Source organism: Sprattus sprattus (genome assembly GCF_963457725.1).
Source record: "Sprattus sprattus genome assembly, chromosome: 9".
NCBI lineage: Eukaryota > Metazoa > Chordata > Actinopteri > Clupeiformes > Clupeidae > Sprattus > Sprattus sprattus.
Window position 1 is genome coordinate 15,713,541 of NC_137928.1, and position 14,875 is coordinate 15,728,415.

A 14,875-nucleotide genomic window follows, 5' to 3' on the forward strand; every position below is an offset into this window, starting at 1 on the left:
AGGTGGTGAATTTTGAGAAGGTAGTAAAGCTGTGACCTCAATGAACTCATTTCAGAGCAAATAATAAGAAATAATAAAGAGCGACAGGTTTTGGGTCCGGAGCATGTGGCTTTGCGTGCACACACATCATAGGTGTCAGTTCCACAAAGACAGCCTCGATGTTTCATAATGCTGCTTATTTAGGGCGCCTTCGTAAACACTGTGAAAGCAGAAGGGGCTGCTCACAAATACGTCAATCTAGCATCTACAGTTATGGCCGTATGCCTATTTCCACTGTGTGTTAAACTAAAGAGAGGTAAGGCCTCAAATTAAGTTTTCATAAATCAGAATTACTTGATACATTAAATAATTAACCTTAACTACAGTTTAACACTGGACATTATGACCTGATAATGTTAATTAATGCCATACACTTCCCATCCAGGGAATTAGCATGAAAAGGCCAACTATGACAATCTATCTTTAACTGAGGCACAGACAGGCTTCTTATCCAACCCTAATGCACTAGGCAAACATATTAAACTGGCACATCTTGACAATCAAATTGATCATGGCTCCTCATGACCAACACTTTGGTGAACCTACGGCCGTGGCTTTTGCATATGTCCAAATAATTTCACAGATACAACTACAGGTGTTAACATTTTTTTTGTTCATTGCTCAGCATTCATCTGGGGGAAAAATACATTTGTGGTATTCACAATAAACTGTGTACGGTTTTACATAAACAAATTTATGGTATTGTATGTATTGTTCTGTAGTTAGACAGGAAAAACAACCCTTTTCTGTGAGGATGCTTTCAGATTATGTGAGATGACATCTAATGAGGTTATCATTTAAGAAAAAAGGAATCGAATGAGGTACTTCAACAGCAAGTATGTGGCCCTGCCACTACTAGGCTATAGTTTCTATCAATCCATTTAAATTCACTTTATCACTAGAGCTCCCATGTTAAGATGACCAGTGGAAAAACATTAGATTTTGACATCCCATGTAATATGGCATATTTGCAGAGAGGAAAAAAAACCTTGTATGATATCACTGTAAAATGCTTAAAGGCGTATTAAGCTCTATGTTCCAACACTAGATCAAGAACTACGCCTACAGGAAGCAGGCCAGGAGAGCTGTTAAAGTGTTTTTAAAGAAACCTGTGTAGAGGATGATTGACTGTTTTAACCTTTAGAATCCCACAATGGTTAAAAGTGTTTAATGAAGATATGACCTTCAATGGTGCACTTCAAAGGCAACTTCTATTAAAGTGACAAACTGCAGGTTTCTGCTTAAAGAGACTTGGGGGTTAGTTAAAGCCTTGACGAGTACCACTGCTGTAAACAGCAAAACCATACAGTCACGACGGCCCACGTCATCATGCTATCTCTGTGTCATGTCCCATAAACATACACGTCTACACAGGATCTCTCTCAGGAATCACTTGGCAGTTGAACCTTTCGCTGAAGCTCTCCAAGAGGTATGGGGTGGCTTCTGCAGTGGTGACCTCTCTGCCCAGCTCTAGGCTGAGGGAGGTGACCCCTTTCCCGACAATCCCACACGGCACTATGTTGTCGAACCAGTCCATCTCAGTGTTGCAGTTCAAAGCAATGCCATGGGATGTTATGTACCTGCCACAGTGAATCCCTGCCAAAGGAAACAGACAGACCTTGAGGTATGCTGACATGTCCTAATCAGTGACATAATAATAAGGAGTTTAATACAATAATTTAAATAAACTGCCTGAGAAATCATGCTTTAAAAAGCTGCAAAAGTACACAAGACAGTAGTGGCTGATACATCTTGCAAGATGACATTCATTTAACAATGTTTTGCACACACACAAGCATCAGTTATAAGCATGGAAGATACAATCAGTAAGCACATTCTTGCCTTTCAAAAGGGCAGTTCAACAGACCTATTGCACAGATTTTGTTGTCGCCAACCCAGACCCCTGTGTCTGGAGATGTGGCAGCTTTGATTCCAAATTTACGGCAGAGTCCAATCACAGTCTTTTCCAGTTCGCACACGTACCACCTCACACTCTTCTTAAAACACCCCAGGTTGAGGACCGGGTAACAAACTAACTGACCAGGTCCATGGAAAGTAATGAGGCCTCCTCGGTTTGTGCGGAAGAATTCTGCACCAAGGCTTTTCAGTCTTTCTTCCTCCTCAGCTGAATATGGTGCTTGTCTGATTCCAATAGTGTATACAGGGTGATGCTCGCACAGAAGTAATGTGTTTGGAACCTCTGAGGACTTGTCCAGATGCTGACGGACATGTTTTTGCTGTACCTGCAGTGCCTGTCCATAGGAAATACGACCCAAGTTCACCACCCGAACTGCAGCCTTCCCCAGTGTCATTCTAAAAAGTAAATTACACAGGGCGTGACTTCAAGACATTTGATTATGAAGAGATTAGAACAGAACATTTAGTCATTTAGCAGGCACTTTTATCCAAAGCGACGTACAAAGGAGAAACCAATTACGCTACAAATAATACAGACCTAGTGTAACAATACATTTTACTTTACTTTACACAAGGAATACAAAGTGCAGCGATGTAACTACTGTAAGTGCGAGTTAAGTACTAGTTAAAACAAGTTCGAACAAGGTATACACGCATGATATACAGGGCATATGCACACCATCTGTTTGCAAGGACTTTGAGCTGTGCAAGTTGAGTAAACAACTTATCTTACTGGGAAATCTTAGTGATTATTTTTTGCGACAAAGGACATAGCTACATTACAACAACAGCCAACAAGGGCAGCACATGCATTTAAGTCCCCGTACACAGACTGACGTCGAAACTAATCGAACACAAGGATTGGTAGTCTCATTGCAGAATAAGAAAGCTAGCAGTCTAACCTTATAATTTGTCTGAGGGTGGCAATGAGTCCTCTAGCTGTCGTCAAGTCCACGTTGCGTCTATAAAAGTAACGAAACTGACATTGCTAGACTTATAAAATGTATAAGACATTCAGTCATACTTGAATAAATTACGTAATATAGATAATACAGTCCCAAGGACACATATTTTCATGATTTCGCCGACGATTATTGTGAGCACTCCGGTTTAATGTAGACCGCCATTGCTGTCTTCTTCCTCGGTTCAGTATTAAATGTCTATTTTAAAACTCACTGCCACCTACTGTGGTGAAGGAGAATCCTCAGTTCGAGCAACACATACCTCCCCAAGACAACATCGGGGAATGTTAACTCAATTACTCTACAGGCGTGGTCATCTGTAAAGTGTATTCATTTGTGAAACTATCAAGACGGGAAACATAATTTTGATATGCCATGTAAAAGGCTACTTCAATTATTTAATGTGGGGAGACAGCAGGATCCCAACCCCATCAGTAGAGGTCTGCAACACAGCATTTCAAACAAGTAATTTGTTAACATGCACTAACCCAACCATATTCTACCACACTACTCTCACTTCCACGCAGGGGTTCACCTAACCTTGTATCATGATGATCTTCTTGAAAACTATAGTCCAAGTAGTAGAGTGGCTAGGCCTCTAAAGAAACATCATTAATCAACTAATTAAACCACAACCTATTGACACACACATACACACCCAAAGATCGAAATATTGGAGATACTTTTAAAATATCACATACAGGTTCACTGTAGACCTAATTCCAGATGAGATTCCCAAATGAATGGGCTCAGTTTTGTACAGCTAGATTTAAGCTGAGACATGCTGCGCCATGATCAGGTGAGTCTAATGTTCTTGCCTCTTCCCTGAAGCTATCACATGATAAGAAAAGACGTCTGGATGAAAGCCCAGATAATGAAAAGTACTTAGTTAATTTAAATACAATGCACCCTATTCAGGATGGTCTCCTACATGTAATTACATTTCTGAATGTTTTTATTTTAAAGTGCAAGGGTGTGACTGTGTCTTGTCTTGCAATGTTTCTCCTCCTCTTCAACACAGTTCCATGACTACACTTCAATCTGTTCAAAGGTGCAGGACTATTGTGGAAATACTAGGAGAGAAAAAACATCATGAAGTTTCAACACTTTATGTTCTTGGCACTTCTGGTGTTCTTATCCATCACATGTGAGTTTGCTGTATTTCTTATGGTACCAGTTATTTGGCTTATATGTTTTGCGGATGAGCGTAGTCAGGTTCAGTATATTTTCAGAGACTGCTGATTTCAAAAGAATATTTTTAAGGGATTGCATTTCACACAAAAATGTTGCAAAGTCTTACTATGACCTCTGCTAAAGACACCAGTCCAAAAAGTAGAAAAAAATTGACAAACGTAAAATTGACATAAGATTATACTACAGTTATATTAACTTACGTTATTATATTAAGTTATTAGTATAATAACTTAATTCACTATACAAAGTTATTATACTTAATACAATATAAACAATTGAGGGAGGGCTAAAATTACACACAAAAATAAGCCATCAAATGTTTGAACTTGATTTAGATTCAGTAGATTCAGACTCCAAAATTTGAAAAAATTACCTTGATCTTATGTTACATCATGGTGATGTTTAACTCAGAAGAAAATGTGTCGTTCCTCTGCACTCATTTGACAGATGGAGAGAATGCTGCAGTTGAATTGCCTTGGGGCTGCTCCAACTACAGCGGGGTCTGCAGACCTGTTTGCAAGGCAGCTGAAATAGCTTTCGGACCCTTCGGCTGTGCAAAAGGATCTGTGTAAGTTTGACTCGAAACGCAAACGTTGGGGCTTACTTTTTAAATGTGAATCAGACTTGTCCATAGACTACCGTGAATAAAGAATGGTGGGGCCACCTTTACAAATGCGGATCAATCTTACAAATGTTTGAAAAAAAAACACCTTAGTTTTTAAATTTTGGTTCTCTTTTCAGATGCTGCGTTGCTCATGTGTACTAAGCCACATGGGGTCACATAGGCACACCTTTCTCCACTTCAGGGGAGATAATTCTTGTGACTCCAATATACCCACTGGCTCAGCACATCTGGATGGATCAGCAAGACCCCCACCCTCTTCATCGACTGATATTGAGATGCTGAATAGATGTGTGGACAGGAAATAAATCAAAACTTCTTAAATCAAACACTGATCTTGGCTTTATTTTCTATTCTGGTACTACCTTAAAATAGGTTTTTCTAACTAAGTCAGACATTCCAATATTAGTGAACTAGGTTTGTGCTCTTTGGGATCTTTGCTGAAACATGTGTCTGTGATCAGGTGAAACTAATTTTCTTGGCCCCTTACTGAGACAAACTCCAAGTAAAGTGAGTTTTGGATGATGGCCCAGTTAACGAAGAGCACTCAGTTCAGATACAATATGGCCTATTCATTTCAGCCGGTGGCTTATAATCACATCTCCGAATTAAAGGTTCTTATTTGAAGCACACGGGTGTGACCGTGACTTGCGCTGTAACGTCCCTCAGCCGCTCAAACACATTTTCACAACCACACTTGAAGCTGTTCAAAGGTACCGGAGTGTTGCAAACTTTTTCAAGAAGACACCATGATTTATCAACGCTTTCTGCTTCTGAGCCTTCTGGTGTTTTTATCCATCACATGTGAGTTTCATGTTTGCTTTTCTACGATTTAAGTAGTGGATTCAAATGGTCTCAACATTATAATGCAAGTTTAAAATATATATGTAATTATTATGTGCATGTTGTTGGGTCATTTGGTAAATGTTCTCACTTCATCTTATCTGTGAATTAGTGCTTTGTTGACAGTTGTGTCATTCATAGATCTACTCTGAGGTATTCTTATTTCCCCAAGAAATTGATATTAATAACTAAGATTTAGTTTGACGTTTCTCTTAAGAAAAGATATATGCCCAAAAGGGCTGCATGGAAGGGAATACCAAGGTTTAAATGACAATGACAGTATAAAAGATCAGACAAGAATGAACAGCTGAAACTACAAATTAAAAACATAGTAAGATAAACACAGCATTACAAAAAGATTACCGTTGATCATCTCAACATAGCAGACTGATAGCAAAACTACATTGCCTTTCTGATTGTAGTTGGTGCAGATGCTGCGGTTGCATTTCCATGGGGTTGTTTAGACTACAAAGGCATCTGCAGACGCTTCTGCCTGCCTACAGAGTTTCCATTCGCAATCTTCAGTTGTGGAAGTGGATTTGTGTAAGTTTACTTTTAATGCAAATTCAGAGTTTGTCTCCCACTGCAGCCCCTGTCTTAGCCCGGTACTTTAATATACTGTGGAATAATACCATACATGTTTTGTCACAACTTAAGTGTTTGGTATAAGTTTCTTATTTATAGAGCTCACTCTAATTTTTACACTTGAAATACCATTTTTGTTGTCCTATACGTCAAAAACCTTATATTTTGTTTGGATTTCAGATGCTGCCTTTCACATATTTAGTAAACAACATGGGGAGTCACATATTTTCACCTAGTCTCACTTCATTTTGAACACTCCTGATTCCAATATGCCAAGTGGACCCAATCAGCTTATCCGCAAGCATCAACAAGCTTCCCAACAGCTCCCTCTGCTGGTGCATTAATGCTGTACTGATGTGTGCAGTGCTGCAGGAGTAAACTCATGTGTTTCTATTTGTTAACTACCTCTTTAAAATCCCAAAATTGTGACAAAAGAGTGTACTGTGAATGCACGATTTAGCTTTGCAGGTACAAAATTGTCCATAACATTAAAAAAATAACAAATGACTTAGAAACAATAAAGGCAAACTAAGAGAATGTTTGAGTTTCCATTTATTTCAATGGCATCCACATAGGATGGACGGCGTCTGACGTCTGATGCTGTTCCCATTTCTACATTGTATTCTGTTAGATGAACTGCAAACAGTTCAGAGGGATCTATGACTTCGCCAGTAGGCATTTCAGCTGAATTGATAGGGAGGTAAGTCAAATATAGGAAGCAGAAGGAATGATGTGAAGTCAAATTGCATCAGAGTAATGTCTTTTTTTTTCACAACGCATAACACATGGCATATTTATATTGTCGTGTAACATTATTTGAATGCAAGGCAATGCAAATATAACCATGTTGTGTCTTTCCACACATTGTATAAGTGCTTGAACACGTCTGGTGTGAGCAAGCAGTAGATTCATACAGTAAGATCCTGAGGCTCTGGGACAGACTCAGCTGCTGTTTGCTCTTGTATTCAGAGCAGACGGAAGCAGACCAGCAAGGACAAACTGGGATTCAGGGACAAGCTAAATCCATGCTAGAAATATGAAATGATACAGCATGATATTAGAGACCTGAAAATACAGGTACCTCTGCCTGAGTGAAGGGGCAGGTTCGTGAGACAGTTGAGTCTGTAAAGAGGCCAGGGGTTTAACCAGCTGTATGTTTCCCCCAAGCAGGAGAAGAGCCATTAGCATGATTATTGATTATTACTGAAGTTACTTTAACAAATAATAATTGTCTGATTTATTTTAGGAGAACAGATGTTTGAGGAAACCATTATTTAAAGCCTTCCACATGAATCAGACCAGTTGTCCCAGAAAAGTGCCTCGTCTTTCGGACAGGGTCTCAAGTCAATCAATATATGGGAGTACATCGATGTTCTGTTTGTTGGATCAGAGAATCAAACCATAACAGATAGTGGCCTCTTTAATCCAGTAGATGGCGATAGAGAGCGTGTGATGTGTATGGGAACACTTCGTCCCCTGCTGTTGGACAAAATATTGAATCAATCAATGGGTTAACCAAGAACCCATTTAGTAAAGAATTACATAATCTAATAAACCATTAACATGAGACTGTTTTCGAGAGAGTGTTCACACCAAAGTAAAGGCCCTTTAGTTCACCAAACAAGCGTGTTAAAAACACACCTTAAGCGTTTTTGGGGTATCATTACTGTTATATAGGCTACTGTTAGAACTGCTTCCTGAGCGAACTCAGACATCACGTGAGTTTGAAGCTGATAAACCGGACCAGTGACAGATCAGGTAGCCTCCATACCTGTTCCAGCATCAACCGCAATCTGGGAACACTAGACCTCAAGAAGTGGCGACAGAACATGGACTTCCAGTGACAAGGTCATACTTTGCTCCACAGAGCACATTGTCTGATAAGAAAAGCTTGTCCTTACAGTAGCCTACAACATGTCACTTTAAAAAAAAAGTTATCAACTCGCAGGTAAAACTCACTCACTGATCTGTAACCTACAGAATACACAACGGTCATGTTGTTTAACATGCTGATTCCTCACTGGGCAGTCAAAACAATTAAACAAAACTTTTAGCAACGTTTTCTTGTAATAGGCCTACCATGAAAGTGAAAAACAGACTCTTTTTTGTTTTACACCGTGCCGATTTCTTACTGGGTAGCTGGGCTATAAGAAGTTTCTTATCGTCTTATCTAAATCTTTATCTCAGTAACAATTCACAGCTAGTATGACCAATAGTCCGCAATGACGATTTCTGCCGCTCGAAATCCTTTTGGGTGACTAAAGGCTCAACTGGTGATACATGTATTTTTTTAATTTTTTATAACTCTTTCTCTTTCAGTTTTCATTTACAACAGTGGCGTAATGTTAAGTTATTCCATGAACTAATCTAACGAAACACAAAATGGTAGCCTAAAACTGATTCGGTCACATTCGTATGCTATTAAAAGCTATTACGTTAGGTTATAATGTAAGATAACTAATAGCACATTATATTACTAATATCAGGTCATGGGAGCGCAGATACACATACGAATAATGATTATGGTCAATAACACACAATCACAAATCCTCTCTACCTTATCCATATGCAGTAAAGATCTGTACATTCACGCAGTTGCAGACTACACAACCCGTCTCATTTGCCCTTGATGCATTGGTTGGGCGGGGATTGTTTTCAAAACTAGAGGCAGCCAGGGACATACCAATGAAAATGGCGGCGTTGGGGTCCGCCAAATCCGCCAGCGGATTAGGACAGAGAGGAAGAACCAGGCCCGCCACAGTACCTTGTATTAACACACCTGCACGGGTGCCCACTATAGAAGAGGTCAGGTGTCCGGTGTGTTTGGATATTTTGTTGGAACCCGTGACTATGCCATGTCGGCACTCAGTATGTCTGCATTGTTTCCAGCGGACTGTGCAGTTTAGTTTATGCTGTCCCCGTTGCCGGTTGCGGGTGTCCAGCTGGGCCCGTAAACAGTCCCGTGAGAAAAGACTGGTAAACACCGAACTCTGGGATATGGTTCGGAAGAGTTATCCAGACAAATGCAAGCGCCGAATGGACCAACGAGCAGGAGAGGCCGTGGGAGATGGTAGGGTATCATCGCTACTTTTATTTTGACAGCTAACTGCCAAGATATGCCAATGCAAATTCAAAATGACTTATCTAGTCCATCTTTTCACGGTTATAGCACTTGTAATCTGTTTTGAAGTTCTGTATAAAGTAGAAAAGGGCGTCAAATATAAAAACGCTTTCCGTGATTTAGGTTAGGCTACTGGCAATCTAAAAATGCAAGTTGGTATTTGTGATCCCTCGGAACATGGCGTCAGCAAATGTGTTTACATAAACTAACCTTACTCGAATGTCAGTATTGCAGATTCCACACATTATGGTCTACTTTGCCATATCTTTTACCAACTTGTACGGGAAACGATTAGTTGTTTACATCATTGTAGTCACGTGACACGTACCAAGGAGGACAGTTGATTGATTTTAGAAGATATTAAGAGCAGTTTGTGTTTCTTTTGCAAACATTTTCGGGGAAAATAGTCTCATGATTATTTTGTTTATGTGGCCGCTCAGCTTTTTATGTCACACACACCAGGCTAATGAGAGATTCACTGTGGTGTAGTTTCATCTGGTCACTTGCCTGGGCAAATTCTCAATAGGAATAACTAGTCCAGACATGTGTTTTGTTTTGTGGGAGGAGTTACGTTACTTCAACACTATTTAAAGTGGATTAGGAAGCTCCTTACCAAGTTCTTGCGGTTTTCAACTCAAATTAATAATAGATTTTTGTGTTCGCTGTAAACGTATAGAATGTCTGCCAGACACCGGAGACACCCTGCGATCACCTTTGTCAATTGTGAACTCACTTTGGATAATCTTAATCCACAGAGATATTCCGCTCACTGGCACAAATTTGCAAGACAGGAGATCTCCGACAGGACCATGACAAACAAAATCTGAAGGTGGGATTTTTGATAAAAGTGTTCTCTGTAGAAGTGCTCTCTTTGTTAGCTATGTTGTTAATGTGTTTTGAAGTCAGTGTTTGTTGCACATACATGCCAATATGGCACATTCATAATAATGTATACTGTGTGGTGGTGACGGTCTATTTTGTTGTTTATGAGCAGGTGGGGACGAATGAAAACAAAGAGGAAAAGAAAAGAAAACTAGCCGTACATAGAAAGGAAGAATCTAATGCCATGAAACAATTTCAAGACCCTGTAAGTGCTTTTGCTCAATCATCCAGTGAAAAATTGAGGATGTGGAGCTTTAAAATGTGTTACAGTTTAAGGCAAATACTCGTATATGGTATGTTGTACTTTTAAATCAAACTGTATTTCTTATTTGTGATTGTTTATCGAAACATTTTACCTCAATTTAAATTTTCAAAGCACACATTCTTTGTTTATTTCAACAAGCAACATTTTGTTGGCAGCATTAACAAGAATTTACTTTGCCATGATGACCAGGATCTATTAAGATTATTGTGATGCTTTTCAGTTGTGTGGAGTGCTCTCCGACTCGGAGAACGAAGAGCCAATTGGAAGAAGGACGAGGCATGTATCGGCTTTTGTCCGCAAAACAAGAACCTCACCAGCCTTTAGCAGAAGGTACTGCAGTGGCTTCCTTTGTCCTTCCTTTCTCCTTTGTCTGTCTGTCTGTCTGTCTGTCCCTCCGTCTATCTATCTATCTATCTATCTATCTATCTGTCACTCTGTCTGTTTGTTTGTCTCTTATCTGTTTCATCCTCTTTTTCTATCTGTCCGTTCATCTACATGTACACGTATGCCCATTTTTATGTGTGAGTCACAAAAAATGTTGTTCTTGTAGTCTCCCAAACAGTTTGGTGAAGAGAAGCCGGAGCTGCACTGATTCTGACGACAACAGGGGGAAGACGAGAGGGCTTTTACAAGCCCCTGTGCCACACAAGGCAAGACCTCACTCATATGCTTAAATAAGTAAGGGATAATGGACGACACAGCGTTGGGCTAGTAAAAATCAATACACATTCGAGGTGGTGATGCGACCAGTGTCACAATAGGAAGTTCAACCAAGTCGTGTTATAATAATAATTTTTATAGTCATTTTATTGATATTGCACCTTTTAGTTTAGTGCTTTGGGTGGTTTACAAGAAACAATCTATGGAAAATAGCAGTAGATGACATACATTAACACAATAAGAAATTGTAAGAGCAAGATGCCAGAGAACTGAGTGAAGTTCAACCAATCAAATCAGTGTGGCTGCTCTCCATAGTTTTAGCTTCACATTTGTGTGTGTGTGTTTTTTTTTTAATACCTCAGGTCAGCATCGTGCACAGCTTCAATGCTGGGATCCTGCTGTCGTCGGAGAACAGCCGGTCCCTCTCAGCCCCGGTTCTCATCTCGGACCGCCGGCAACCCTGGAGAAACGTACTGGCCACCTCCACTCCGTTCCCGGTTCCCTTGTCTAAACCTGAGAGGTCCATCAGCCCTGAGAGCAACGACAGCATATCTGAGGAGCTGAACCACTTTAAGCCCATCGTTTGCTCACCTTGCACCCCTCCCAAGCGGCTTCCGGACGGGCGTGTTATGGAGCCCACCATCGTGAAGTCCACGCCCCGCAACCTGAGCCGCAACCTGCAGAAGCACACCAGCTACGAGGCCAGCCCCTCCATCCTGCAGAAGTGGCGGCAGATCGAGGTGGACCGGCAGAGCATCATCAAGGTCACCTCAAAGGGGACCGTCACCAGTCCCATTGCAGAGGAGCTCGCTGTCAAGGAAGTCCCTCCAAAAGAGAGGGATGGTGGCAAGTTCTGCTCCTGTGTCCCAGCGAGGGAAAGGGCACTAGGAAGCTTCTGCACGTGTGGAAGACAACCGGAATCGGCTGGAGCAGAGAAGGAGAAAAGTGTTGCCAGCAACAAGCGCAGACTGATATTTGATGACTGTGTCGGAGAGGCAGGACTCGCCAGGCAGTCATTGAGTATCAGCTCTTCTTCAGCAACACTGTCTAAACCGCAGCCTTCTGGAACTGAACGTGGACGTGCAAACCAGCTAGAAGGTTGCCCTTCAGGCCAGCTCCCTGAGATACAAGGCCCACCCATATCAGTTAGCGAGGAGCAAAAGGTGTCTGTGTCTGATGGACATGCGGGGCCTGGCTTTTGCAATCAGAAAAGTTTGGACACACCAAACCAGCAAAAAGAGTCCAACGTTAGGAACTGTGCTCAGAGCAGACCTACCTCAAGGAGGGGCAAGAAGCGTAGCCAGAAGACCAAACACCTGGAGGAGGCAAAAAGTCAGGCAAAGAAGACCAGAACACAGGACCAGGTTGACGACCAGGAGGAGGCCTGCGGCCGAGGGGTTGACTTGTACGTGCAGCGACTCCACCAGGAGAGAGAGGACAGAGCGTTGGCCCTCAGGCTTCAAAGACAGTTTGACAAGGAACGTCAAAAAATGAACAGGCAGAAGACAAGTCCCGACAAATACCCACTTCGGTCGTGGGCCACCTCAGACAGCCAAATGGAATACAATCCGCGGAGATCAGGAAGAATCTCTAAAAAGAATGAGCACTTTAATTACAACTGTTAATAGTACTTTGCCTTTTTTATTGCCTATTTTTACTACTTTTGTTTTCCTTTACTTGTAGCATTTTCCTTCCTCTCATACGTCAAGTCAGTGATCAAGCGGACGGAGGGTCTACGAGGGGATTTAGTTTTTTGAAGAAAACAAAAAACAAAGAGCAATAACAATATCTTAAATGTTTATTTAATGCTGATTGGGCTTTATTCAGTTTCATGTACTTCAAGAAACTTAATTTGGTACTACACGTTTTTGTCCTCACAGATATCCAGCATTTTATGTGCACGTTTGTGAATGTGAGAAAATATATGAAGGTGAAAGTGTCGAGTTTAGAGAGCTCAAAATGTGATGCAACGAGGCTGTCATTATCTTGTTTACTGTGTTATTTAGAAAACATAAGCTCTTGCAAAATGAGAGAATCCATGTAGCCAACTGAAAATCCATGATTTTGTACTGACCTAAATATTTCAGTACTTTCTGATATTGTTATGAAATAGGAAGGTGTATGAAATGTTACTAGTCACACTGCTGTTTTACATCAGATAAGTGCATCATTTCTGAAAAGGGACATAAGTCATAAGGCAGTGAAAGGTATTGCAAATGTGATACTCTTACGTAGACTTCCTGAGCTAATGATTTGAACTTTGATCATTCTCAAATATAAACAGTGGTGTGATTAATGTTAACAAGAGGTTCTGGTCAAACAGACATTTTGTTGTTTGTTCAGCAGACTTGATATTCAGTTAACGAGTTTAATGCTTTAGGTTTCATACCTTAAATAATGAGCTCAAAGGGATTACTTTGAGGAACCAGATGTGTAATGTTGCTTTTAGAGATTAGTCTAAGATTCCGTTCAGGAGTTGTTTTCCCCCCTTTTTGGCCACACACTTTGTGAATATATATTTTCTACTTTTTTTTTTCAAAGGGCTATTATATTAATTTCAGATTTATTTTTATGTCATTTTCCTCAGAACTATATGTACAAACTTCATATGCCAAAAGAGCTTTAATCATGACCGCTAAAGTTAAATTACACACCTCTGTTGGGTTGTGTGTAAATATTATGAAATGCACAGTAGGTTCTATGTAGATTCACTGTCATAGATTTAGATGTTTTAGGATGTAGAGAGAGAGTTTTGGATGTGTGCCAAAATTACCTCTTCTTAACGGTTACTTACGGATCATCTTACCTTGATCTACATTTATTGATAATCAGAATGCAGAATGTATGTGTCACTAGGCAACGTTGATTTTTATGCAGTACTGTATATGGACAGAACAATTGTTTGTTTTTGTTCTAATTTGGAACAGAACATTTGCGCAAATACATAAGAATTTCATGCGAATGCAAGGGAGAAGTGATTTTTTTATTATTATTATTATTTTTTGCACTTGGCCTGTCTTCCAATTGTCAAGCATCAGTGATTTGGCATGTATGTATTTAGCATAGGTAATACAAAAAATATACTCTAATTTAATTATCAAATGAATGATAGGACCTACTGTTCTGTTTTGATTTAATATTGATATTATTTATGGCCTTTAAAGACTTGGGATTGTCTCCTTCAAACTCAGTCGAACACTATCACTGCAGTGACCTGTACTAATCATGTCAACTTTGTATATGTGTAGCATATAATAAGACAGATCTTATATTTTATTACACATGTGAGTACCTTCCTTGTGTCACATGTTTTATCCCAGTTCAGAGAACCCTGAAATGAGTTGGTTCAGTATTCAGCAAGGGTTGTTTGTGACCTTTTCAGTATCAAATAAACCCACTCAGTGTTTTCAACCTTCTAAGAGTGATTGTTTTGTCTGTTTGAGGTGATTGAAGGTGCGGTGTGGATTTTGTGCTAATAATAATATAAATAGTTGAGTTTATTTCAGGTGGGAAAGGAGATTGTGTTTATCATTTTTGTGAGTATCACTGCACATCTTAGGTCAAGAGTTTAGCCTTTCAATTTTAGAGGAAGTAGAGCCTTATAATGCCATGAATAGCATGAGAAAGCTAGACTGCCACAGTGGGCCTAAAAGTAATGCTTTCTGGCATACTGTCAGATATATCTACAATTTTGTTTTAATTTCTTTGGCAGTAGGTATTGATATAGTTGAGTCTGAAACTCAGTTTATAACTGAAATATAACTTTTTATGGGCAGATACATGGT

The 14,875-nt window shown here is 40.1% G+C and overlaps 2 protein-coding genes across 2 annotated transcripts; one reads left to right on the forward strand and one right to left on the reverse strand.

Annotated features, from left to right (window-relative positions):
- Window positions 1-639: 639 nt before the first annotated feature.
- lipt2 (lipoyl(octanoyl) transferase 2) lies at window positions 640-3,082 on the reverse strand. Its single transcript, XM_080844669.1, has 3 exons — window positions 2,859-3,082; window positions 1,907-2,352; window positions 640-1,635 (listed from the first exon to the last, which is right to left on the reverse strand). The coding sequence occupies exons 2-3, from the start codon at window positions 2,349-2,351 to the stop codon at window positions 1,406-1,408; spliced, it is 675 nt and encodes a 224-aa protein (XP_080700795.1). The 5' UTR covers window position 2,352; window positions 2,859-3,082; the 3' UTR covers window positions 640-1,405.
- A 5,765-nt stretch (window positions 3,083-8,847) lies between these two features.
- rnf169 (ring finger protein 169) lies at window positions 8,848-13,137 on the forward strand (the record flags this gene model as incomplete). The annotated part of the gene is made up of 6 exons (XM_080845302.1): window positions 8,848-9,232; window positions 10,039-10,112; window positions 10,278-10,370; window positions 10,651-10,760; window positions 10,981-11,080; window positions 11,453-13,137. The coding sequence occupies 6 exons, from the start codon at window positions 8,848-8,850 to the stop codon at window positions 12,713-12,715; spliced, it is 2,025 nt and encodes a 674-aa protein (XP_080701428.1). The 3' UTR covers window positions 12,716-13,137.
- Window positions 13,138-14,875: the final 1,738 nt, after the last annotated feature.

What these genes read in the sequence shown, in the direction of transcription:
- lipt2 (XM_080844669.1), bottom strand. Translation starts at nt 2,351, where the DNA reads ATGACACTGGGGAAGGCTGCAGTTCGGGTGGTGAACTTGGGTCGTATT. An exon ending in CAACAAAATCTGTGCAATAG is followed by an intron (nt 1,636 to 1,906) that starts GTCTGTTGAACT and finishes TTCCTTTGGCAG; the next exon opens with GGATTCACTGTGGCAGGTAC.